This window comes from Cyclopterus lumpus, chromosome 15 (genome assembly GCF_009769545.1).
Source record: "Cyclopterus lumpus isolate fCycLum1 chromosome 15, fCycLum1.pri, whole genome shotgun sequence".
In the NCBI taxonomy this organism is placed as follows: domain Eukaryota; kingdom Metazoa; phylum Chordata; class Actinopteri; order Perciformes; family Cyclopteridae; genus Cyclopterus; species Cyclopterus lumpus.
In genome coordinates, this window is record NC_046980.1 from 24,136,272 (window position 1) to 24,159,803 (window position 23,532).

Here is a 23,532-nt window from a genome sequence, read left to right on the forward strand (position 1 = left end):
AGCACGGGGACGTCAAGTCAAAAGCCTTTTCCGCTGGTGGGGAAACTTGGATCATGTCTTTATTAAGCTGTCGGCCATGACATCATACGCCTCGACGGCTGCTAATTGACTGATCATGTAGAGAGAGAGTTTGGATTCAGCACGGCAGCATCCATGTTACCGTTATTCATCCTCATAGAGGAGCTGCAGCTGAAGAGAGGAGGCCATGTCGATGACCCCCCACCACTACAGGCCGGGACCCCTCACCCGAATCCAGTGGAGTTTGACTCTGTGAAAGAGTCGGTTCTGTTTGTGGCACATCTGTTATTATTATTGTCTGTTAAAGCTTGTAGAGCGGAGGAACCCTCAAGTTTAACTCTGGATTTTAATGGTTGGATGGACGAGGGAGTAACACAGGGAGGGAGGCTGGAGGGGAACAATGCACAGCAAGGCCAAGCTGAGATAACCCAGAGGACGTTAGTAGGACTTCATTGAACAACACATACACAAGTTATAGTTACGTCAAAAAGTAATATGACAGTTCCATGAGAAGGACATGACGCCGTTCAGAGGCTTCAGTAGTCGCCTCCTCCCGATGACTTACAGCATGTTGCACAATCAGTAACTTCTTCTAAATCACTTCTTAAAACACATTTTTCTAGACTTGCTTTTAAGTGACGTCGTCCTTTTATGCAGTTCTTTAGTTCCCCTGATTCCCTTTGTTTGTTTTGATTTATTTGTGTGTTTGTTTTCTATTCCACTTGCTCTTTTTGGTTGTTGTGTTGTTTTTGTTGTGTTCAGTGCCTTCATGGCATGTTTTCTTTAATGTGTACCTGTATTGCTGTTATGTATGACTATGCTTTGCTTCTCTGTAGAGAACTTTGTAAACTCTGTTTTTAAAGGTGCTATATGAATAAAAGTATTATTATATGTCATGGAGAATTGAAAGTTATGATATTGTAACCTTAGTTCTATAAGCACAGGCTCAAGCACAAGCACAAGGACACATCGGCATTGACTACTGGAGCCGGTGATGGAACCAACCTGAAGGACGAGCCATCGCTGAGCCACAGTCGATGGTGGGGAACCAGTTACTGCCTGATGGTCAGCATTTGGAACGCCTCCCGGGTCACGCATCAGTTTAGGATGCAGAGATCCAAAATGAGTCCCGTCTTCATAGGAACCAGGAAGTCCACATAGCTAAACCCCCACTGTCAGAGCGTGGTTCTGTAACTGAGCCTGGATCTTCATCCCGGTAGGATGGATTCACCTCATTGACCCCAGTCTCTGTGTCCTGTCCATCCATTCTGTGAACACCATGTCTACGTCACCACGTGGTCTATGATCCGGTCTGGGCCCTCTCCGCTGCCATACTCTCCATAACCCGGCGACTGGTCCATGGGGGACTGGTCTCTGTGAGCCGTGTGCAGCACGCACACACAAAAGGAAACCTTGGATTAGTGATGTAAGATGGTTAAATATGTGCATTTAAATATCAAAACGTGAACACCAACATAGACGTTCTTGTCATTAAAAGTGATTTTTGCACTTTCTGTTCCCGTAAGGAAGCAAAAAGAAGGTATTTTGAACGGGGTTTTGGTTTGATGCCCAAAATAACTTATATGGTTCACACAAGTTATAGATTTTAAGTTGTATTCAACAATATAAATTACGGCAGTCATTTTTTATTTATTTTGAAGCTATTTTTGTGTCTTAAAAAGGTGGATCTTGTTGAACAAAACGTGTTAGTATCATAGACTTGTTTATGTTCTGCAGTAATCTATTGCAAACATCCCAGTGCCTATGTGGAGATAAACAGTTCAGTGGGGGTTGGCCTCCAAAAGGGCTGGAGAGTAACGTCCCTACAACACCATCTCTGGGACTCAAAACTTAAGCCAATGAGGACGTGCCAAAGAGAATGTCGACCTCATAGACCTCCAGTTACAACTTTACAGGCCAGATGAACTCATGCTCACGTTTTATATAACTCATTAAATCACTTTCAAATAATCTCAAACAAAATGCTGTTTTATGCGGAAACAAAAAACAACTTTATTACATAACACTCAGTGGGCTAACTGCTACTTCAGCACTAGTTCTAGTCAGTAAGTTCTAACATCACTGGTACCGGGCAGTGAGGGCAAAGAAATGATCGACATACATTTGAGACTGTTCCATGTATGCTCACTCAATCTGTGCAAGCTTGTGAACCCTTAAAAAATACACGTTAGTTTGTACAGTGAAGTGACTCCGATCCAGTTCAGAGGAACTCTACAGACGAGTGTTTTGGAGCCGGGTCAGGACAGCGGGCAGCCAGCCTCTTGGTGCTTGGCTAACAGCGAGATCCTGGAGAAGGTCTTGAAGCAGCTGGCACACTGGTACCGTTTCACCTCAGAGTGGGTTTGGAGGTGAGCTCGCAGGTTGGATCGGTCCGCAAAGGCTCTGCTGCAGTGGAGGCACGAGAAGGGTTTCTCTCCTGCAGAAGGAACACAGATGGTTTATGGAGTTTTGCCGGTAGAACTCAAAGTCTTCATTTAGTTTGAACGCCCTCTGGCATTATGGAGAATACTTTGTATGTGCTGGAGCTCTGCGGAGGCTCTCGCCACGCTGCCAAGCAGCAGACCTGGGTCTACAGACCACCTTGCTGGCCGAGCCCTGGAGACGAGTGCTGCAATCCAATCAGAATGTGATCATTCTAAATGCGTCCAGTTGAGTGGACACAGACACTCAATTAAACACCACCTGAAGTACAAAGTGATGACGCTGTAATTCACGGTGTGGGCCGCCATGTTGCTGCGACGTCAGGTATGGACTGACCAATCCTTCTTCTTTTGCCCCTTGAGTTCTGAATACAATGCATAACAGCATAACTAACTAACCGGCTCTGGAGACGGACAAACTAGCCAGATAATCAGCTAGCCGTAGAAACGCTTATTTTCTTCAGCCATATAAAAAAAAGTCAACAAAACTCACGAGTCAGCGTTAAATACTGTGTTCAGAGAATAATAATGAGACCACCGACACTCCGCCCACAAAAATACACCATCATGTTTACGAACAGAAAACGGATCTCTATGAACGAGTATTGATTATATGTATTTAGATATATATGAGAGAGAGTATGACACTTGTGGTCATTCCGCTGTATTTGCCTGGTTAGCTGCAGGCTGAAGGTGACAGCCGTCTCATATGTGAATGGGCCCAGAATGTGGAGTGTCCTCCGGTGAAGTGCTGCCCCCTGTTTGTGCGCATCGCACCTCCGAGGTGCGAATGTGTGTGTTTCACTGACCTGTGTGTGTTCGTGTGTGTCCTTGAAGCAGCCAGGGTCTGGAGAACGCCTTGCCACAGAGCGCACACACACAGGGCAGTGTGTGTGTGCGGATGTGCATCTTGAGTGCTCCCAGGCTGACGTACTCCTTCTCGCAGTACTTACAGCTGAAGTACTTCTTACAGCTCCACTCACACTGGAGCTGCCTGTGTTTGGTCAGGCTGGAGAAGCTCAAGTACTCTTTATGGCAGTCCAAACACTCAAAGCACTCATGGCGGCCACCGCCGGAAGGAATGGTTGGAAAGAGGGCTAGGAGAGGGAGGGCCGAAGGGGCCAGGCTCTCTCTCCTCCTGTGGTCTCCTGCGACACATTGGACCTCCAGGTTCACTTTGGTACAGGATTCAGCCGGTTCGGAGGAACCTGCAGAGCTCCTGCTGTCAGCCTCTGGAGAGGAGAGAGGGGAGGTGTCTGGAGAAGATGGAAGACGCAGTCGCTCTGCTCCGGGAGAAAGAGGACCGGAGGAGAGGGACTGGGCTCTCTGCTGGAGCCGTGGGCTGGGGGCTGGACGATGGTGGTGAGGGGTGATGTCATCGTGGTGGTGAGAGGTGATGTCATCGTGGTGGTGAGAGGTGATGTCATCGTGGTGGTGAGAGGTGATGTCATCGTGGTGGTGAGAGGTGATGTCATCGTGGTGGTGAGAGGTGATGTCATCGTGGTGGTGAGAGGTGATGTCATCGTGGTGGTGAGGGGTGATGTCATCGTGGTGGTGAGAGGTGATGTCATTGTGGTGGTGAGGGGTGATGTCATCGTGGTGGTGAGAGGTGATGTCATCGTGGTGAGGGGTGATGTCATCGTGGTGGTGAGGGGTGATGTCATCGTGGTGGTGAGAGGTGATGTCATCGTGGTGGTGAGAGGTGATGTCATCGTGGTGGTGAGAGGTGATGTCATCGTGGTGGTGAGAGGTGATGTCATCGTGGTGGTGAGAGGTGATGTCATCGTGGTGAGGGGTGATGTCATCGTGGTGGTGAGGGGTGATGTCATCGTGGTGGTGAGAGGTGATGTCATCGTGGTGGTGAGAGGTGATGTCATCGTGGTGGTGAGGGGTGATGTCATCGTGGTGGTGAGAGGTGATGTCATTGTGGTGGTGAGGGGTGATGTCATCGTGGTGGTGAGAGGTGATGTCATCGTGGTGAGGGGTGATGTCATCGTGGGTGCTGCAGGGGGCCACTGTAAAATAGACACACATACATTCATCTAACAAAGTCATATTTGTACTTTTAAAGGTTCAGAGTTCCTTTCTAATGCTCACATGCTGGTGCATTATTCTCCGGGGGGGGCTATTAAAAGAAAAATTCAAGGATAATTTATTGAATGTAAACGGCAGCAAAATAAACTATTTTATATGATGCAACATCTTCACATTAACAACTCAACATGAGGAACACATGGTCCATCACCTCTGACTGTGTGAGCACCAACACCATGATGTAAACACAGAGTCCAGCTCCTCTGATCCTCCAGAGTCCTGATCTCCTGGACCACGTTGGATCCAGGTCTCTGTGGAGATGTGGGCTCAATAGTCACCGACCTCCCGCTGCTTTCCTCCATCTTATTGTTCTTCTTCTGAACATCAGACAGCCAGGAGCATGCTGGGTAGTGGAGCAGCCTCAGGTCCCAGCTGGGTTAGCTTAGCATCCATCAGGGCTCTGCTCTCTGGGTAGTGGAGTAGCCTCAGGTCCCAGCTGGGTTAGCTTAGCATCCATCAGGGCTCTCCTCTCTGGGTAGTGGAGTAGCCTCAGGTCCCAGCTGGGTTAGCTTAGCATCCATCAGGGCTCTCCTCTCTGGGTAGTGGAGTAGCCTCAGGTCCCAGCTGGGTTAGCTTAGCATCCATCAGGGCTCTGCTCTCTGGGTAGTGGAGTAGCCTCAGGTCCCAGCTGGGTTAGCTTAGCATCCATCAGGGCTCTCCTCTCTGGGTAGTGGAGTAGCCTCAGGTCCCAGCTCGGTTAGCTTAGCATCCATCAGGGCTCTGCTCTCTGGGTAGTGGAGTAGCCTCAGGTCCCAGCTGGGTTAGCTTAGCATCCATCAGGGCTCTGCTCTCTGGGTAGTGGAGTAGCCTCAGGTCCCAGCTGGGTTAGCTTAGCATCCATCAGGGCTCTCCTCTCTGGGTAGTGGCGCTTGGTCCGGCTTAGCGGTGACACTCACGCTTCCTTCTCCGATGTTGATGAATGTATTTTATCATGTTAGTGTTAAACAACAAATAAAGACAAACATGTATCGAAATGCATGGGAGCTACAATGTATTATGTACACGTGCCACCTTAGTACAAGTACTAGTACTGAGCTACACCAGTATATATATATATATATATATATATATATATATATATATATATATATATATATATATATATTTGAATAAACGCAGTGGGACAGAGGCTGAGTAGACTGGTTACAGTGGGACAGAGAGGCTGAGTGAATATGTAATTTGTTTAAATGACTTATCTGATAATAACTTAAACACATGTTAAAACAGAGTTTTGCTACAAATGTGGCCTTGGTTCTCTGAACCGATCAGCTTATTACTGCATGCACACGTGCACACGTGCACACGTGCACACGTGCACCAGCAGCACAGAGTGTCCATATCCCCAGAACCTGATTGAAAGTGTGGATCCTATTGATGCTAGTATCTAGTACTCATTTATTGATCTGACCTCCCTGACTTCTTCTTTTCACTGTTGCGTATTTAGTCGTGAATATTTAATGTTCACGAGAAAGTCCATTTGAACCAGTTTGTCAGGGACTTTCATTCTAACCCTAAACTTCATACAGATAGAAGTATCAATTATTGTGATGCAATATTTGAGAAGATGCGGTCCTTTCAAGCCAAAGATTTAAAATATATAGAGCTTTAGTGTATTTATCTTTAAATTAAATATGATGTCAGTCTCATGACCAGCTCTTCATCCTTGGCACTACTCTGATGCAGATGGGGGGGCTCAAGTTCGCTTTAAGGGCTGTAGTGGAACAAACACAAAGGTTGAAGGAGGGATTTGTCAGGAGCAGCCTGAAGGCTGCTTAATGGGACCCTTGTGTTCTCCTCGAGGACCTGAGGAGTTTGCACCTGCTAAACACAAAACGACATGTTGTTCAGACTGTGATGTCCTCTATGTCTAGGATCCTTTATGCGCCTCCTTGTGTAAAGAGCTAAGACACAGGAAGGGGGGCTGCTTTTAAAACATGGGATAGAAGGATAAATATCATATGTATCCTTCTAAATGATAGAAGGATACATATGATTGTATTGTTTAAAACATGAACTTTGATGAATGTGAGCCTCTAAAACAGACTCACAAGCTCTTCAGTAAAACACATGAAATCACACTTGAAGTGTGTCGGGTTCAGTGATGGAGTCTTCAGTGAAAACAGCCAGGTGTTGTGTTATAATCCGTTTCCGTGTTAGTTGAGGTCACTCAGGCTCTCTCCTTTGGTCAAAGTAACATTTTATTCTACAAAGCACTGCCAACAATATGAGTGTGATGTCTGGGCCGTGAAACAAGCCCACCGGTTCCCCCTTCAAGCGCCGTGGTCTTACCTGCAGTCTCCGGGTCCGGTCTCCCGTGGGGTGCTCTCCTGGCCCCGTGCTGCTTCTTCACCAGGAAGGACCGCGGCATGTCGGCGTGGAGTGACGGGCGGGGGGTCTCAAGCAGCCCGTGGGGGTCTCAAGCAGCCCGTGGCGGTCTCAAGCAGCCCGTGGGGGTCTCAAGCAGCCCGTGGGGGTCTCAAGCAGCCCGTGGCGGTCTCAAGCAGCCCGTGGGATCCTCAAAGGAGCCCGTGGGAGTCTCCAAGCAGCCCGTGGGGGTCTCCAAGCAGCCCGTGGGAGTCTCCAAGCAGCCCGTGGGGGTCTCCAAGCAGCCCGTGGGAGTCTCCAAGCAGCCCGTGGGGGTCTCCAAGCAGCCCGTGGGGGTCTCCAAGCAGCCCGTGGGAGTCTCCAAGCAGCCCGTGGGGGTCTCCAAGCAGCCCGTGGGAGTCTCCAAGCAGCCAGTGGGAGTCTCCAAGCAGCCCGTGGGAGTCTCAAGCAGCCAGTGGGAGTCTCCAAGCAGCCCGTGGGGGTCTCCAAGCAGCCCGTGGGAGTCTCCAAGCAGCCAGTGGGAGTCTCCAAGCAGCCCGTGGGAGTCTCAAGCAGCCAGTGGGAGTCTCCAAGCAGCCCGTGGGGGTCTCCAAGCAGCCCGTGGGAGTCTCCAAGCAGCCCGTGGGAGTCTCCAAGCAGCCCGTGGGAGTCTCCAAGCAGCCCGTGGGGGTCTCAAGCAGCCCGTGGGCGGTGGTTGAGAGTGAGAGAGCCCGCTGGTGATTCACGGCGGCCGGCTGTGTGTGTGTGTGTGTGTGTGTATGTGTGTGTGTGTGTGTGTGTGTGTGTGTGTGCGTGTGTGCGTGTGTGTGTGTGTGTGTGTGTGCGTGTGTGTGTGTGTGTGTGTGTGTGCGTGTGTGCGTGTGTGTGTGCGTGTGTGTGTGTGTGCGTGTGTGTGTGTGTGCGTGTGTGTGTGTGTGTGTGTGTGTGTGTGTGTGTGTGTGAGTGCGCGCCTGCCCGCCTGCGGCCTCGCGCATTCTCCGCTAGTCAAGGTGTGAGCCAAGGGTCGCGCGGGGGGGTTTCCATACACGCCAGTGTGGAGCCAATTACAATGAAAGGACAAGTGCAGGGGCGGGGCTCCGCGTGTCAATCAGCATACCCCAACAAAACAGGTGTATGAATGGGCACGGAACCCCTTCAGGACCCTCCTCCACACACCCAGCTGATGGCCCACAGCTACACACGACTACACACACTAATGGCATGAATGAATACACCACAATATATTGACATAATAATACGATAACATGACATTATATTACATTACATTACATCACATAACATGACATTACATGTCATTTAGCTGACGCTTTTATCCAAAGCGACTTACAATAAGTGCATTAAACCATGAGTCCAAACTCAGAACAACAAGAATCAAGAAAGTACAATTTCTTCAATAACTCAAACTACAAAGTGCTATCAGTAAGAGACATTTAAGTGCTACTAAAGTGTTAAACTACAAAGTGCTATCGGTAAGGGACATTTAAGTGCTACTAAAGTGTTAAACTACAAAGTGCTATCGGTAAGGGACATTTAAGTGCTACCAAAGTGCTACTACGGCTCTACCTTCCCTATTCAAGGTATAGTCGAAAAAGATGTGTAACATGAGCGATGGATGGGCTTCTTCATGGTCCATTGTGGTGCTTCTGTCCGGGTGTTTCTAGGGTTGTGAGGACGTTGGAGGTGACAACACACATGTGTGCTGCTTATTCCTTATGTAAAGACACCAGCTGACGTTGGGCTACAAACAAGTGTGAGTGTCTCATTTAGACACTTTTAAGACTAGAAGCTGAGGGGTTTCTATGGAGGTATTTTATATTGTAGAGCAACACTTTAACACCTCTTCAGCTTCTGTTAACCACATACCTTATTCCAGGCCTCTAATCATTCAAATGGTAAATACACTTTACTTTTCTAGTCTTCATACCACTCAAAGCTCTCTAACACTTCATGTCATCATTCACCCATTCATACACTGATGGAGGGGCTACCATGCAAGGTGCCACCTGCCCAGGACTATCTATATATCTATATATATATATATATATATATATATATATATATATATATATAGATACATATATACATCTATATATATATATATATATATATATATATATATATATATATATATATATATATATATATATATATATATATATATATATATATATATATATAGATAGATATAACCAGAAGTCCCGTCTGGGTTTCAGGACTCCTTACTTTCCTAAAACGATAATAATCTGTTTCTTCCTCAGATGACATTACATACCTAATGATGTTTTGAGGAGAAATAAGTTAACATTTTGCTGTGATGACAGTAGTTTATTGTGTTCAGTAGGTCGTCCTTGAATCATAAATATGTTGGTACATGGTAGAAGAGCCACAGAAGAATGTGGATGTTGATAAAACTTTAATAAAATTAAATTCAAAAGCGCTGGTTTCATTTCAACATTGATGGGGACACATATCAACATATTTAAACTGTGCACTATTCTATCTTCTGTGTATATTGTGCATTTTTATATATAATATAGATTGACATCTCTCTCTCTCTCTCTCTCTCTACAGAGGGGGGTTAGGAGGACAAACACTTCATTTTCTGCCTTCTGGTGAATTTGTATGAAACAATTTATGATTGAAACGTCTTTATGTAAAGAAAAACATAAAATTCCGGCTTCAGGTGTCAACTCCAAATATAAAGACGTAATGGCACCTGGTGCAGTGGCTCTCAGGTATTCTGCATTACGTTTAACTCCTCCCATTGAAGGCGGTCTCTGGGCACCAGTGAATGAAGACCAATGACATTCATTGTCTTCTGTGTCGGAGGTCCATGTGGTTCTTACTGAGATCAAAGGCTTCATTGGTTCTCCCTCTTCTTTCACTGCTGGATCAATCTGACATTGTGGATACGTCTTTCAAAGCATATCGTAGACCCTGGTGTCTGATTCAACTGCTTCTTTCTTCTTTAAAACGAAAAACAAAACAATAATTATGCGGTTGTGTCTATGGAGGAGCCGTGGGGCTGAGCAAAGGGTCCACTATGTGGATCCAGGTGTTTCCTATTGCAATAGAAATAACTTGATCAGATACTGTATATCAGGACCCAACATTTTATTTATAAATAACATACAGAAAGTGTTGGTTGAGATTGTGTTACATTATGAAGCGATGATAATGAATGTGGTGCATTCAAAGAGATGTTGTTGTGTCCAGTTCACTACAAGCTCGATCTGCATGCAGACTCCCAGCCCGGTCTCGGCACGGCGTTCACCTTGTACCGGGCTGGCTGGAGGACCACGCCGAACTTGCCCTCCAGATTGGGCAAGGCGTGGCCCGGTGGGACGGAAAGGGTGAAGTGCTGTAGGATCCACGACAGGAAGAGGAAGAGCTCCATCTTGGCCAAAGCCTCGCCCAGACACACCCGGACCCCGACTCCAAACGGCAGGTAGCTGGAGGACGGGATGATGAGACCGGAGCCGTCACTGTTCAGGAACCGACCTGCAGAGGAGCAACGCGCCGTCAGAACCAACACACACAAGCAACGGGTTCAACGGATGACGCTCATGGAGCTGCTGGCGAGCTCTGAAACCACCGAACAGCAGTGTGCTGGGTTTTATTATTATTTAGTTTCTTGCTACTCAAGTAATCTTTTCTGAAATACTTTGGTACTCTTACGATGGAGCAACCTGGAGGGGGTGATTGTTTTGTTCTGGACGTCCGGAGGTTGGGTACATGGAGTCAAAGAGGCTGTTAGCTGTGTTCAGAAGGTCATCTGTGCCTCTAGTGGCATCAACCTGAGAACCCTCTAGAGGTGTTCCTGGCACATCCGACTGGTTAGAGGCCCCGGAGCAGACCCACAACACGCTGGAGAGATTACACATCTATAGAGCCTGTGGAAGAGCTGGACACGTTGCTGGGGAGTGGGACAGCTTCCTTAGCCTGCTGCCCCCCCACCCCACCCCACACCAGTGGATAGCACATGGATGGATGGCTGGATGATAGCCAATGAGCCAATCTACATAACGGAGATGACTTATTCTTTCGTATCATCATTTAATCCATATTCATAAAAGGCCACAATAGGCCTTTCTTCGCAGCAGACAGGAGACAAAAGGCCTTTTGGCTCCATAAACGATTACACCTCAGGATAGAATACGGTCCTCTCACCGGGGTCAAAGAGCTCCGGGTTCTTCCATTCCTTCTCATCGTGGTGCAGAGACCACAGGTTGATGATGACTCGGGTTCCTTTCTTCACTGTGAACTCCCCGAGGCTGCAGAGGAGCAGAACGTTTACTCTGCATGGCATGAGCAAGAACCTCCAGAATCATTCTCACAGTCGTGTCAATCATAATCAGTTATGGATCACTTGCATTGAGAACAGTGAATCTCCCTGAATGAGTGTGTTTAGGTGTACCTGGTGTCACTGAGGGCCACATGGGGGATGAGCAGAGGGGCCACAGGGCGGATACGTAACACCTCCCTGATGGTGGCCTCCAGGTAGGGTAGACTGCCTCGGTCGCTGAGCTGGGGGCACCGGTCCCCCCCCACCTTGCTGTCCAGCTCCTCCTGGATACGCCCCTGCACCTAAATACACGGGCAGACAGTCAGAAACATCCATGTTCTGCACCGAGAATACACTTTCTCTTAATGCACATTTATTATTCAGGTTCTTTCTTCTCAAATTCATTTTGCATGTTTCATTTTCTCAGACGCTTTTTAGAAATATAATCTTTGCCTTTTTAACCTTTATTGGATAGTGGAGGGAGGTTTATGTTGTCGATGTGGCAGAAATATGTGTCACTAGAAACTGAATTTCAATGATTTATATCAGAATTGCTCAACTTGAACAATTGCAGGAGAACACTGAATCTGAATGTGTCTCAACATCCTGAAACCCAAGAACTGAACTTGAATAATGAGAACTGACTGGTATATATTATTATTATTATTATTATTATTATTATTATTATTATTATCATATACAACAGTTACATTTTCAGTGAGGAGCTCATTTAGTTTTAAGTTAATTGGAATTCAGTTCCAAACTAATAAATTCAATTTCAAAATTTTCAGTTTTGGGATGACGTCAGAGCAGCATCTAGTGGACTCCAGCGGTACTGCAGCTCAAGGAACGCAAGATCTTTCACGGTTGTAAAGTCAGAACACACACACACACACACACACACACACAGGCCTACCTGTGGGTAGTGGATGAGGTAGGCGATGGCCCATTTGAGCACGGTGGTGGTGGTTTCCACTCCGGCTCCAAAGATGTCCCCCACCGTCATGAGGAGGTGGTCGTCGCTGAGGCCCACGGACTCAGCGCTGATCTCTGCCGTGTTGTTGTTCTCAGCGCTGCGCTTGGCCCTCAGCAGAGCGTCCAGGAGGTCCCTCTGCACATGGTCACTGTAGTCTGCCTGGGGGGGGGGGGGGCAAAAGGTGAACCTTCGACCCTAGTTCTGTTGGAGCATGTGGAGTGAACCGTCTTCATCGGTGACACGTTGTTATGAGCAGGACTGTACCTTGTGCTCATCATATTTCTTCTGTAGGAGTTCGTCTCTGATTGAAACGCACTGCTTTAGGAGCTGCAGGTCCGCATTAGGGAACATCTGTGGGGAGACACGTCATAAATACCATGTGGGATATTATTTAAGTAGATATATTTTCTGTAGACATTGTAATTCAAATATGACAAAAAAACAGAATCCCTAAAAACAGTAAATGCATTAAGTCATCCTCCCTTGTTGGAGAATGAAATGTCCCCTTTTAATCACTAATAAATAAACTGCCATGCGCCCACTCGTGCACACCAGCAGGAGAGGACACAAGCTGCAGGACACATCGTGGGAACTTGGACAATGTGGCCTCGGCGCGTTAGGGCTGGAGCTCGTTAGCGGTTTTACACAGCGAACGTTGATAGTGATGCATGATTAATAACAGTGTTTAAACACATTCGTGTTGAAGGATAGTCCTGGTAAACCTTGACTTGGTGCCTCCACATTCAAGCGGTGCTCTCTTGGACCGTGTACCTGTAACCAGGGGAAGATGTCCACCAGGCTGTCCTTGGCCACGGTGTCCACGATGCCCTGGCTGTAGTGCAGCATGGCCTCGAACTCCGGGTCCCCTCGGCGGTAGGACGAGTTGAAGCACAGCGAGCAGATGACGTTGGTGACGGCCCGGGTCAGCTCGGGGGACAGATCCAGGGCCAGTCCGGCAGCCGCCGCCTGGGACAGGACGGAGCACAGGGACCGGGCCTCTGCAGAGACTGAGCAACACACGGGCATCAGACCGCCGTCACTGACGCGTTTCAATGCCTTGATCAACGTGTTATCCATAGAACAGCAGAATACAAAATAATTACACAACATTACGTTGGTTATATAATAAGGATGTATTGCAATTACATTGCAACAAACATCTCATCTTCTGTGTGTGTGTGTGTGTGTGTGTATTTAAAATGTTTAGAGAGCTCATTGAATTATTTAAAAAAGGATTACAGAGTTGAATATTAAAGTTAATGCCGTTTGTTTCATTGAATGTTTTTCATTTGAGGAGGAAGTGCATCTCCGTCTCAAACTCACCTGTCCATCAGTGACCTCACCTGTGTGTCTCCCTGCATTGACCAAATGAGGATTAATCCTCCACTGAAAATAGTCCCTAACGAATGCTCTATTTCTTCCTGTTTGATCATAACTACGCAGAACAGCTGCTTTATGAATTTACTGAGGCTTAATAAACCCAAACCTCAGAATGAGTGAAACCACAGCGAGCAGCGAGCTGACCAGTTCACATGTTTAAAGTCTGATTCAACGGACTCCTCAACATCTTCTACTTAAAGCTGCTCTACACACCGTATTACAACTGTCTGTAAAACATGGACGTTCAACGTAAGGAAAGCCTTCAAATGAGCACAAAGTACACTATTTTCTTCCGGAGATGGATCAGAACACTCTGTATTGAACCCCCATGAGCCCGTCCACAAGGGGACAGAGTCCTCCACCTCCACATGTCATCGGCCCAATGTCCTGCATCCAGATATACACTGATATAGAGCAATAAGCAGAATATGTAGTATATGCACAACTTTAACATGCTGATGACTAGGTCAAAGGTCAAAGGTCAAAGGGTCAGTACACCCAAATGACAGGTAGAAGTAGATTATCCAGAACTAAGGGGAGAAGTGTCCGGTGTGTCTATCATAACACATAATCTATAATCTATAATCTATCAGAGGTGTGTGCTACTCACTGATCTTCTCAATGGAGGCAGAGCCCTCTCCAAACATGCACAGAGCTCCGTGGACTATCTTCCTGTGGAATCTCCACGTGGCGCTGTAGTCTCCAAATGCGATGTCCTTCCCATCTCTGGTCAGAACATCTGTGGTTACCTTCATCACACATGGACAAGAGACACATGACCACTGCTGCTGAGGAGGAGGAGGAGAAGGAGAAGTAGTAGAAGAAGAAGAAGAAGAAGTGTACCCACAGTTCTGGGTCTTCCTGCAAATATCTTCCCCTTCTTCAGCAGGACCTGCTTGGCGTGCGCGTGATGGTTGACGACGATGACACAGTGGGAGCCCATCATCAGAGAGTAGGTGGGCCCGTACTTCCCCTGCAGCTCTTTGAAGAGCACATGTGGAGGGTGAGGGCTCCTCAAGCTCAGCAGACTGCCGATGAGCGGGAGCGCCGGGAGGCGCGGGGGCTCCCGGGGGCCGTGGGCGAACACCCTGAGCTTCAGCTGCAGCGCTAACAAAGCCAGGCCCACGGCCACAAACACACACAGACACAGGAACCAAGTCATATCCGAGGCAGAGGGGCCAGAGAGAGGGATCCAGCGGGGGCCGAGCAGAGAGGAGCTCTGCAGGAAGGCCCTGAGCGGCTGCAGGGCCGCGCATTTATGCAGCTCCTTCAATGCCAAAGCCTTGACTCGCCATGTTTAAGGCTGGGCCAATTCAAACAAGATAAGGTGATTCATTGGATCGTGGCCATGACGACACCAACAAATGGACACGGTGGAAATCAGAAGTGTCTGCATCACTTTATTGAAGTACACGTTGGTACATTTTCACCTCAACGTCATTAATCTGACAGTTACCGCTCATTTTGAAGACAAACATTATACACACATGCAATATGATGCAGCATGAAAAGTTACACAATGCAATTACAACACAGTAGTATGATGGACAGGTATGACACACCATAAAAGGGGCGATTTGATTGCTCCAGTTATGAAAGTAAACGACATTTGACTGATCATACCAGGGCATTCGTGGGCTGTGGTATTTCTACATTACTGACTACAAGCAGTCAAACCGTGACGTGCACGAGGACCTTGATATTTATCAAATGTGATTATGAAAAAAAAAGGAAAAACAACTTTATTTTTCTACTGACGCAGGTTTTATAATTCATTTATTGACTATTAATTACCATAACTCGCAGTTGTGTCTCTCTTCGGGCGCGTTCACAGCGCTTTTGCGCAGCGGGCGCGTTGCTATGAATTTTGACCCTGGCCGCGCACCATCCATCGCTAGCCTAAACAGAAAATGGCGTCAGCTGATTCCCAGCCGAGGTTTGGCCAGTCTGTCAAGGGGCTGTTATCCGATAAAGTGGGCTCCTGTGGCGGGGACGTCATCGTGCTGACCCGCCAAGTGCTAAAGGGATCTCGCAGTCAGGAGGTAACACGACACGAGTGGTTTAATCACGATGTGTGGCTAGCCTCGAGCTAATAGCAGCTAACACGCAGAGAGCGGACGGAAATGCCATTTCGTTTTCAAAATAAAAGCCCGGAAGGGATTTCGTTTAGAGCTTTTGGTTGAAATGATACTGCTAATGCAGGCGAGCAGGGGTCAGTCTTGGATTAGTGGAATAATGGAGTTGTTGGTGTTCATCGAATAGTTCCCCGGGTTGTAGAAGACGTCACCGTGGGCCTTCAGCCCATCTTGAAGGGTATTTCTTTGACTGTTGTGTTTTTTGTTTGTTTTTGACAGTTTTTTTCTGACTTAACAGACAAACTGATCAATCTATTAATGGATCAAATGATTGGCAGCTTTTATTGGTCCTGCCAACAGGCCCTAAATGCCTCATGGTTGATAACGTCTCTTCCAGCTTCTTGGTCAAGCAGCCAGAAATATGGTCATTCAGGAGGACGCCATCCTGCACTCTGAGGATGTAAGTATCAATATACGACAATACTGGACACACTTTTTTTCTTTACAAGCTAAAGAGTTAAACGAACACCCCAAAGAGTGTCACGACGAAAAAATGTAATTCCATCATACAATAAAATGTAGTGATCTGCCCTCGTTTGTGTGCTCCAAGTCGACACCGTTACCGTCTGTCTTCCAGAGTCTGAGAAAGATGTCCATTATCACCACACACCTACAATACCAGTGAGTATCAATCAGCTGTTTGTGAGTACGTGAACATACAAAATGAAGTAAATATTAAGAGAGTCTGTCTGTCTGTCCGTCTGTCGCTAAGGCAGGAGGCCATCCAGAAGAAGTGAGTCTAAACACAACACTCTGTTTATGCTTCAGCTGACATCGCTGTCTCATCTGTGAGCCATAACACAAACCGGTGACGTGCACTGAATTCTTTTCCATCCTCCAGCGTGGAGCACTCTAAAAACCTGCAGGACCAGCTGAGACACCTGCTGAAGTGACGACGCGCCCCCACCCCTTTTAAACCGCCGCTGTGTCAGCAGGATGAGACGCCGTGTTTCTACTTCCTGTCCGGTGATCTGGGACTGTGTCCTGTGCTCCGAGGGGCTGTGAACACTCTGCAGCAGCAAACAACCGTGTGGAGCTACGTGGTCTAGCTGAGCTGGAAGCCAAGCGTTCTCTGTGCACGTGACCGTTGTTCCCCAACCCCTAACCCTCGTTAATGGTGCCTCCTTATATGGCGCTTACAGCTGATGGCGCCGCCTCGAGCCAACAGTTAGCACCGTTCAGCCACCGCCATGTTGAGAGCTGCGTGGAGGCAGTGTCTCTCTCTCAAGCTGGTCCGACTCCGACCAGAGAGGCCTTCAGGTTTCTTTGTTCTTTCATGGCAGCTATTGCGGTCATGTTTAATTTGACGTAGATGATCATTTGCAGGTTATGGAAACATCCGAGAAGACGGCGTCAGAAGCAGCTGATCGTCATGTTAAACTTTGGCTATGACAGAATTAATTTGGCAGAGGTCGTTTCCATAATTCATTGATCTTTTTGACTAAATCAAAAACCACCTCAATGGAGCGGTGGAAACTCTTTTCCTTTTCCCGCAATTGAGGAAGTTTTATCAAACTTAGCTGGTTCCATTGAGCTTATCCATAATGCGATATTTCAAAACGTGCATCATTATATGTGGACGGAAACGAGGCTCATCATAGACTTGATCTGCAGCAACCCTGTTATCTTTCTTGAGTTGTTTGAAATGTTTTGATCATTTGTATTGCATTAATATCTATTAAACACGTTGTTGTCTGTCACCTCGGCTCCGTCAATATTAAACACAACTGCAGGTAGAATCATAAAGGATCACCTTTACCAAAGCATAACTTCTTTATTACAATTGTATTAAATGAGCTTCAAGCTGCAGCAAAAGTCTTGATGGTGCAGGTCGTGGATCTGAAATGCAAACTATTCATAACCTTTCACATTTCAAATACTCCACATGCTCGGCTCTTTGTAAGTGGAGTTTTATTCAGACTTCTGAGTTCTTTAGTGTCTCACAGGCGCTTGGTGCTGCTCTGGCGTCTGGTTCTCTGGAGCTTCTCAGTGGAAGTTCAGGGTGTCATCGTGTGTCAATGAGATGAAATGTCGCCACTTGATGAAGCTCAAATGATTTATTGGGGAAGGTTTTGGCAGCGACACTGCCCTTGTGTTCAAGGATGGAGCAGAGCCCTCGGGACACGTGCTGAGCCAAATAGGAAATATGCTTTATACTTTATACCAACATTCAGGCTATTTTGCTTAACATGTCTTTTCAGACAACGTCCCAAACACACACGTCGGTGTTTATGACCCGGTTGACCTGTTGGCTCATGCAAAAAGGAGGTTTTTGGTTTTAAAGGAACCGGATCTCATAAGAGAAGTGAAATGAGCAGGTTGAATCTTAGTGAGATTTAGTGCTTTGAAGGCGGTTTCTCTCCCTTCAGCTGCTCCTCTGTCATTCCTCTCTATTCTGAGGGGTGTTACAGTGAGCTTTGTTCATATAGGATTCAGATTCATGCAACATCTTGGTACTAAAGACGTTACGGACTGTTGACAAAGAGTTGTAATCTAGGGTGTGATAAAGAGAGTTGGTAACATAACATTGCTGTGAGTAATCAACTGGGGTTAATCTATGAACTGTTTACCATTCCCCCGCAGCGTCTCCACGTTCATCTCAGACAACAAAGACTCGTTGGCGGCGTGCCAGGGCGCAGGAAATGAAATGTGCAGGAAGGTCTACATTAAAAGAATATGGTCTCCACAAAGCCTCCGGTTCATCCTCAGCTCCTACCGCGATAAGGAGCAGGGAGAGACGGCGTTATCAGCGGCCCCGAAGGCCAAACAGCTGCTCGGTGTCCCTGAGGACGGGAGTCTTGTACCCTTTAGCGCCGCACGTGTTCCTCGCCGAGTCAGATGCTGATGATGTTTACTGGAGCCCCGTTAGCCGACGCCTTGGCGGCCGCTAATCTCCCTGGGGTCAAAGAGAGGACACAACAATATACAGAACATGACGTAAGACACGAGAACAGTACAGTCAGCCTGGATGTATCCATACGCATTATGCATCCATGGAGGGTCAAGAGTCTTCAAAGGCCACGGCGCTGTCGTCGGTGGCCTTCAAGGAGCCCTTATTGTTTTCACCAGGAGGAGTTTTGTGTGATTGAACGGTAGATACGGTCTGATGTTGGGGAGGCGTCACGTGACCCGAGCTTCACTTGAGTGGCGGGTGTGTCTGTTGCATCTTTTTTGGTACTCGCTTGAAGGAAACGTTCCGGTGTCTCTACATTGATAGGAAACAGGGAGTTTAGTTTTAACCTGAGACCCGCGGCGGGCCAGAGGGCCCATGTGAGGTACGTTCTGATGTGGCAGCTCTGAACTAGTTGTAGTTCATTAATGTCTCTAACAGCTCTAACAGGATGGCGACTACGTGGAACACCTTCTAGCCATCGCTCCGTCCTATTTGAGTCCACGGGGTCACCAATAAGCATCTAGAGTCACACAATAGACCATCCCCGAGAGGGCCGGACGGAATCCATATTTCTTTAGTTTAGTAATCATTATGTAGATAGTTCTTGATTTATACAGATTCGTATCAAACTGCTGTATTTGTAAGGGGGGCTGACAGAACCTGATGCAGTGAAACATGTCACCATCTGTCATTTGACCATATTCAATTACCCAACAGACAGCATGCCATGTACTTTATGGTTTATTACCGGGATCAATGTGATCTCTTAGGAATATCTTGCTGACTGTGCATGTGGAACCCTTCAGAGTTTGAAAATGAAAACAAATATGAAATGAACAAATATTACAGACTGGAAACAGCCGTAAAAAGAACAATTCTAACTGGACTTCAGTTGAGATTCACACAGACTGTCAGATGTTCTGTGCTTGACATTTGTTTCAATGTTTTTAAATTTTCTTTCATTGTTTTTATTCCATTGTTTTTTGCGTTTCATTTTTTAAAATATGAATATTTCTGATTCCTTTTTGTGTTATGTCTGTGAAAGCTAAATAAAGGTGTATGACTGTTCTGTACCTTTGATGTCTTCACCAGCTGTTATGTTCCTCGCTCATCTTGTGTCTTCTGGGATGTTCTATTTCTTTTCTTTAGGCCGTATCTCTTCATCCTTGTGCCCAGCTGGTCTCTCCTGATCTCAAAAGTTAGTCCGGCGTGCTGCCAGGTGCTTTTTTCAGCTGCCTTCTTTAAACCTTGAGTCTAAATGATGTTCTCCCCCTACGACAGCACGCGTCGTATCAGAGGATACGGGTCCAGGTCCAGGTCCAGGTCCAGGTCCAGGTCCAGGTCCAGGTCCAGGTCCAGGTCCAGGGACGGCGGCTCATCAGGCAACGCCTCACATCTTCCGCCTCTGACAACTTGTTTCACCTCTGGATTACTTCCAGATTAAACCTCGTGTTTGTGCGGACCGGTCGGGCGAATACTTCCCAGACAGATACCACAGGTTTACTACTGTGAACGTGTTTATACATTCACTGGTCCCAGCACCATACATTCACTGGTCCCAGCACCATACATTCACTGGTCCCAGCACCATACATTCACTGGTCCCAGCACCATACATTCACTGGTCCCAGCACCATACATTCACTGGTCCCAGCACCATACATTCACTGGTCCCAGCATCATACATTCACTGGTCCCAGCACCATACATTCACTGGTCCCAGCACCATACATTCACTGGTCCCAGCACCATACATTCACTGGTCCCAGCACCATACATTCACTGGTCCCAGCATCATACATTCACTGGTCCCAGCACCATACATTCACTGGTCCCAGCATCATACATTCACTGGTCCCAGCACCATACATTCACTGGTCCCAGCATCATACATTCACTGGTCCCAGCACCATACATTCACTGGTCCCAGCACCATACATTCACTGGTCCCAGCACCATACATTCACTGGTCCCAGCACCATACATTCACTGGTCCCAGCACCATACATTCACTGGTCCCAGCACCATACATTCACTGGTCCCAGCATCATACATTCACTGGTCCCAGCACCATACATTCACTGGTCCCAGCACCATACATTCACTGGTCCCAGCACCATACATTCACTGGTCCCAGCATCATGCTGACACAGCGTTTCATCACACTGTCCTACATGTGACACACACACACACACACACTGTCCTACATGTGACACACACACACACACACTGTCCTACATGTGACACACACACACACACACACTGTCCTACATGTGACACACGCACACACACACTGTCCTACATGTGACACACACACACACACTGTCGAACATGTGACACACACACACACACACACACTGTCCTACATGTGACACACACACACACACACACACACTGTCGTACATGTGACACACACACACACACACACTGTCCTACATGTGACACACACACACACACTGTCCTACATGTGACACACACACACACACACTGTCCTACATGTGACACACACACACACTGTCCTACATGTGACACACACACACACACTGTCGTACATGTGACACACACACACACACACACTGTCCTACATGTGACACACACACACACACACTGTCCTACATGTGACACACACACACTGTCCTACACGTGACACACACACACACACACTGTCCTACATGTGACACACACACACACACACACACACACACACTGTCCTACATGTGACACACACACTGTCCTACATGTGACACACACACACACACACACACTGTCCTACATGTGACACACACACACACACACACACACACACACACACTGTCGTACATGTGACACACACACACACACTGTCCTACATGTGACACACACACACACACACTGTCCTACATGTGACACACACACACACACTGTCCTACATGTGACACACACACACACACACACACTGTCGTACATGTGACACACACACACACACACACTGTCCTACATGTGACACACACACACACACACACTGTCCTACATGTGACACACACACACACACACTGTCCTACATGTGACACACACACACACTGTCCTACATGTGACACACACACACACACTGTCGTACATGTGACACACACACACACACACTGTCCTACATGTGACACACACACACACACTGTCCTACATGTGACACACACACACACACACACACACACTGTCCTACATGTGACACACACACACACACACTGTCCTACACGTGACACACACTCACACACTGTCCTACATGTGACACATACACACACACTGTCGTACATGTGACACACACACACACACACTGTCCTACATGTGACACACACACACACTGTCCTACATGTGACACACACACACACACTGTCGTACATGTGACACACACACACACACACTGTCCTACATGTGACACACACACACACACTGTCCTACATGTGACACACACACACACACACACACACACACACACACTGTCCTAAATGTGACACACACACACACACACTGTCCTACACGTGACACACACTCACACACTGTCCTACATGTGACACATACACACACTGTCCTACATGTGACACACATACACACACTGTCCTACATGTGACACACACTCACACACTGTCCTACATGTGACACACACACACACACACACACACTGTCCTACATGTGACACACACACACACACTGTCCTACACGTGACACACACTCACACACTGTCCTACATGTGACACATACACACACTGTCCTACATGTGACACACACACACACACTGTCCTACATGTGACACACACTCACACACTGTCCTACATGTGACACACACACACACACACACACTGTCCTACATGTGACACACACACACACACACACACACTGTCCTACATGTGACACACACACACACACTGTCCTACATGTGACACACACACACACACACACACACACACACTGTCCTACATGTGACACACACACACACTGTCCTACACGTGACACACACACACACACTGTCCTACATGTGACACACACACACACACACACACACACTGTCCTACATGTGACACACACACTGTCCTACATGTGACACACACACACACACACTGTCCTACATGTGACACACACACTGTCCTACATGCAGTATTATCATAAAAGTTTAAAGTATGTTTTTAATGTATTCTAGCCATGGCCTTGCAATAAAGTCTGTGTCAGTGAACAGCAATTAGTATTATGACCTCATCAGTCCTTATCAATTGTGTTATAATGTGTTATGAGCATGTCCTAGATGACTAGTGTTTATAATGTATCGGCAGAACGAGGTCCTCACATTTCTGTATTTTATTATCTTACTTTCTGCTTTTTCTCTCTCAACAGTGAAGATAAAAAAATCACATATTGACATTCATATTGTTTCTTCGTGCAAAATAGATTTGGGGTTTGAAATACATTCAAGGTGCTTCATTTGAGAGGTTTAACGAAGGCGGGTCATCTTTTATGACGACACCAGGGTAAAGCATCTTTACAAGGTGTGTGTACAAGGTGTGTGTACAAGGTTTGTGTACAAGGTGTGTGTGCGTGTACAAGGTGCGTGTACAAGGTGTGTGTACAAGGTGTGTGTACAAGGTGTGTGTACAAGGTGTGTGTACAAGGTGTGTGTACAAGCTGCGTGTACAAGGTGCGTGTACAAGGTGCGTGTACAAGGTTTGTGTACAAGGTGCGTGTACAAGCTGCGTGTACAAGGTGCGTGTACAAGCTGCGTGTACAAGGTGTGTGTACAAGGTGCGTGTACAAGGTGTGTGTACAAGGTGCGTGTACAAGGTGCGTGTACAAGGTGTGTGTACAAGGTGTGTGTACAAGGTGCGTGTACAAGGTGTGTGTACAAGGTGCGTGTACAAGGTGTGTGTACAAGGTGTGTGTACAAGGTGCGTGTACAAGGTGTGTGTACAAGGTGTGTGTACAAGGTGCGTGTACAAGGTGTGTGTACAAGGTGTGTGTACAAG

At 47.1% G+C, this 23,532-nt stretch overlaps 3 protein-coding genes across 11 annotated transcripts; 1 reads left to right on the top strand and 2 right to left on the bottom strand.

Annotated features, from left to right (window-relative positions):
- Positions 1-2,054: 2,054 nt before the first annotated feature.
- Positions 2,055-7,116, bottom strand: LOC117743903 (zinc finger protein GLI4-like). Of its 2 annotated transcripts, none has more exons than XM_034551863.1 (3): positions 6,843-7,116; positions 3,269-4,474; positions 2,055-2,455 (listed from the first exon to the last, which is right to left on the bottom strand). In XM_034551863.1, the coding sequence occupies exons 1-3, from the start codon at positions 6,919-6,921 to the stop codon at positions 2,277-2,279; spliced, it is 1,464 nt and encodes a 487-aa protein (XP_034407754.1). In that variant the 5' UTR covers positions 6,922-7,116; the 3' UTR covers positions 2,055-2,276. The 2 variants fall into 2 exon arrangements, with proteins under 2 accessions (XP_034407754.1, XP_034407753.1); XM_034551862.1 differs by lacking the exon at positions 6,843-7,116 and adding an exon at positions 4,705-4,937.
- Positions 6,663-14,681, bottom strand: LOC117743904 (steroid 17-alpha-hydroxylase/17,20 lyase). The gene is made up of 9 exons (XM_034551864.1): positions 14,367-14,681; positions 14,130-14,268; positions 12,911-13,146; positions 12,404-12,490; positions 12,080-12,298; positions 11,296-11,465; positions 11,049-11,152; positions 10,124-10,379; positions 6,663-6,821 (listed from the first exon to the last, which is right to left on the bottom strand). The coding sequence occupies exons 1-9, from the start codon at positions 14,679-14,681 to the stop codon at positions 6,752-6,754; spliced, it is 1,596 nt and encodes a 531-aa protein (XP_034407755.1). The 3' UTR covers positions 6,663-6,751.
- Positions 14,682-15,407: 726 nt separating this feature from the next.
- Positions 15,408-17,354, top strand: borcs7 (BLOC-1 related complex subunit 7). Of its 8 annotated transcripts, none has more exons than XM_034552698.1 (5): positions 15,408-15,561; positions 15,992-16,054; positions 16,205-16,275; positions 16,367-16,387; positions 16,496-17,354. In XM_034552698.1, exons 1-5 carry the CDS (start codon positions 15,430-15,432, stop codon positions 16,545-16,547), a joined length of 339 nt encoding a protein of 112 aa, XP_034408589.1. In that variant the 5' UTR covers positions 15,408-15,429; the 3' UTR covers positions 16,548-17,354. The 8 variants fall into 8 exon arrangements, with proteins under 8 accessions (XP_034408589.1, XP_034408591.1, XP_034408593.1 ...); XM_034552700.1 differs by having other exon boundaries at positions 16,371-16,387; XM_034552702.1 differs by having other exon boundaries at positions 16,232-16,275.
- The last annotated feature ends 6,178 nt before the right edge of the window (positions 17,355-23,532 follow it).

What these genes read in the sequence shown, in the direction of transcription:
- LOC117743904 (XM_034551864.1), bottom strand. Translation starts at nt 14,681, where the DNA reads ATGACTTGGTTCCTGTGTCTGTGTGTGTTTGTGGCCGTGGGCCTGGCT. An exon ending in ACATCTTCCCCTGGTTACAG is followed by an intron (nt 12,491 to 12,910) that starts GTACACGGTCCA and finishes GTCTCCCCACAG; the next exon opens with ATGTTCCCTAATGCGGACCT. An exon ending in GTGGCCCTCAGTGACACCAG is followed by an intron (nt 11,153 to 11,295) that starts GTACACCTAAAC and finishes GCTCCTCTGCAG; the next exon opens with CCTCGGGGAGTTCACAGTGA.
- borcs7 (XM_034552698.1), top strand. Translation starts at nt 15,430, where the DNA reads ATGGCGTCAGCTGATTCCCAGCCGAGGTTTGGCCAGTCTGTCAAGGGG. An exon ending in AGGGATCTCGCAGTCAGGAG is followed by an intron (nt 15,562 to 15,991) that starts GTAACACGACAC and finishes CGTCTCTTCCAG; the next exon opens with CTTCTTGGTCAAGCAGCCAG. An exon ending in CAGGAGGCCATCCAGAAGAA is followed by an intron (nt 16,388 to 16,495) that starts GTGAGTCTAAAC and finishes TCCATCCTCCAG; the next exon opens with CGTGGAGCACTCTAAAAACC.
- LOC117743903 (XM_034551862.1), bottom strand. Translation starts at nt 4,855, where the DNA reads ATGGAGGAAAGCAGCGGGAGGTCGGTGACTATTGAGCCCACATCTCCA. An exon ending in TGGTGCTCACACAGTCAGAG is followed by an intron (nt 4,475 to 4,704) that starts GTGATGGACCAT and finishes TCTATTTTACAG; the next exon opens with TGGCCCCCTGCAGCACCCAC. An exon ending in ACACACACGAACACACACAG is followed by an intron (nt 2,456 to 3,268) that starts GTCAGTGAAACA and finishes TTCCTTCTGCAG; the next exon opens with GAGAGAAACCCTTCTCGTGC.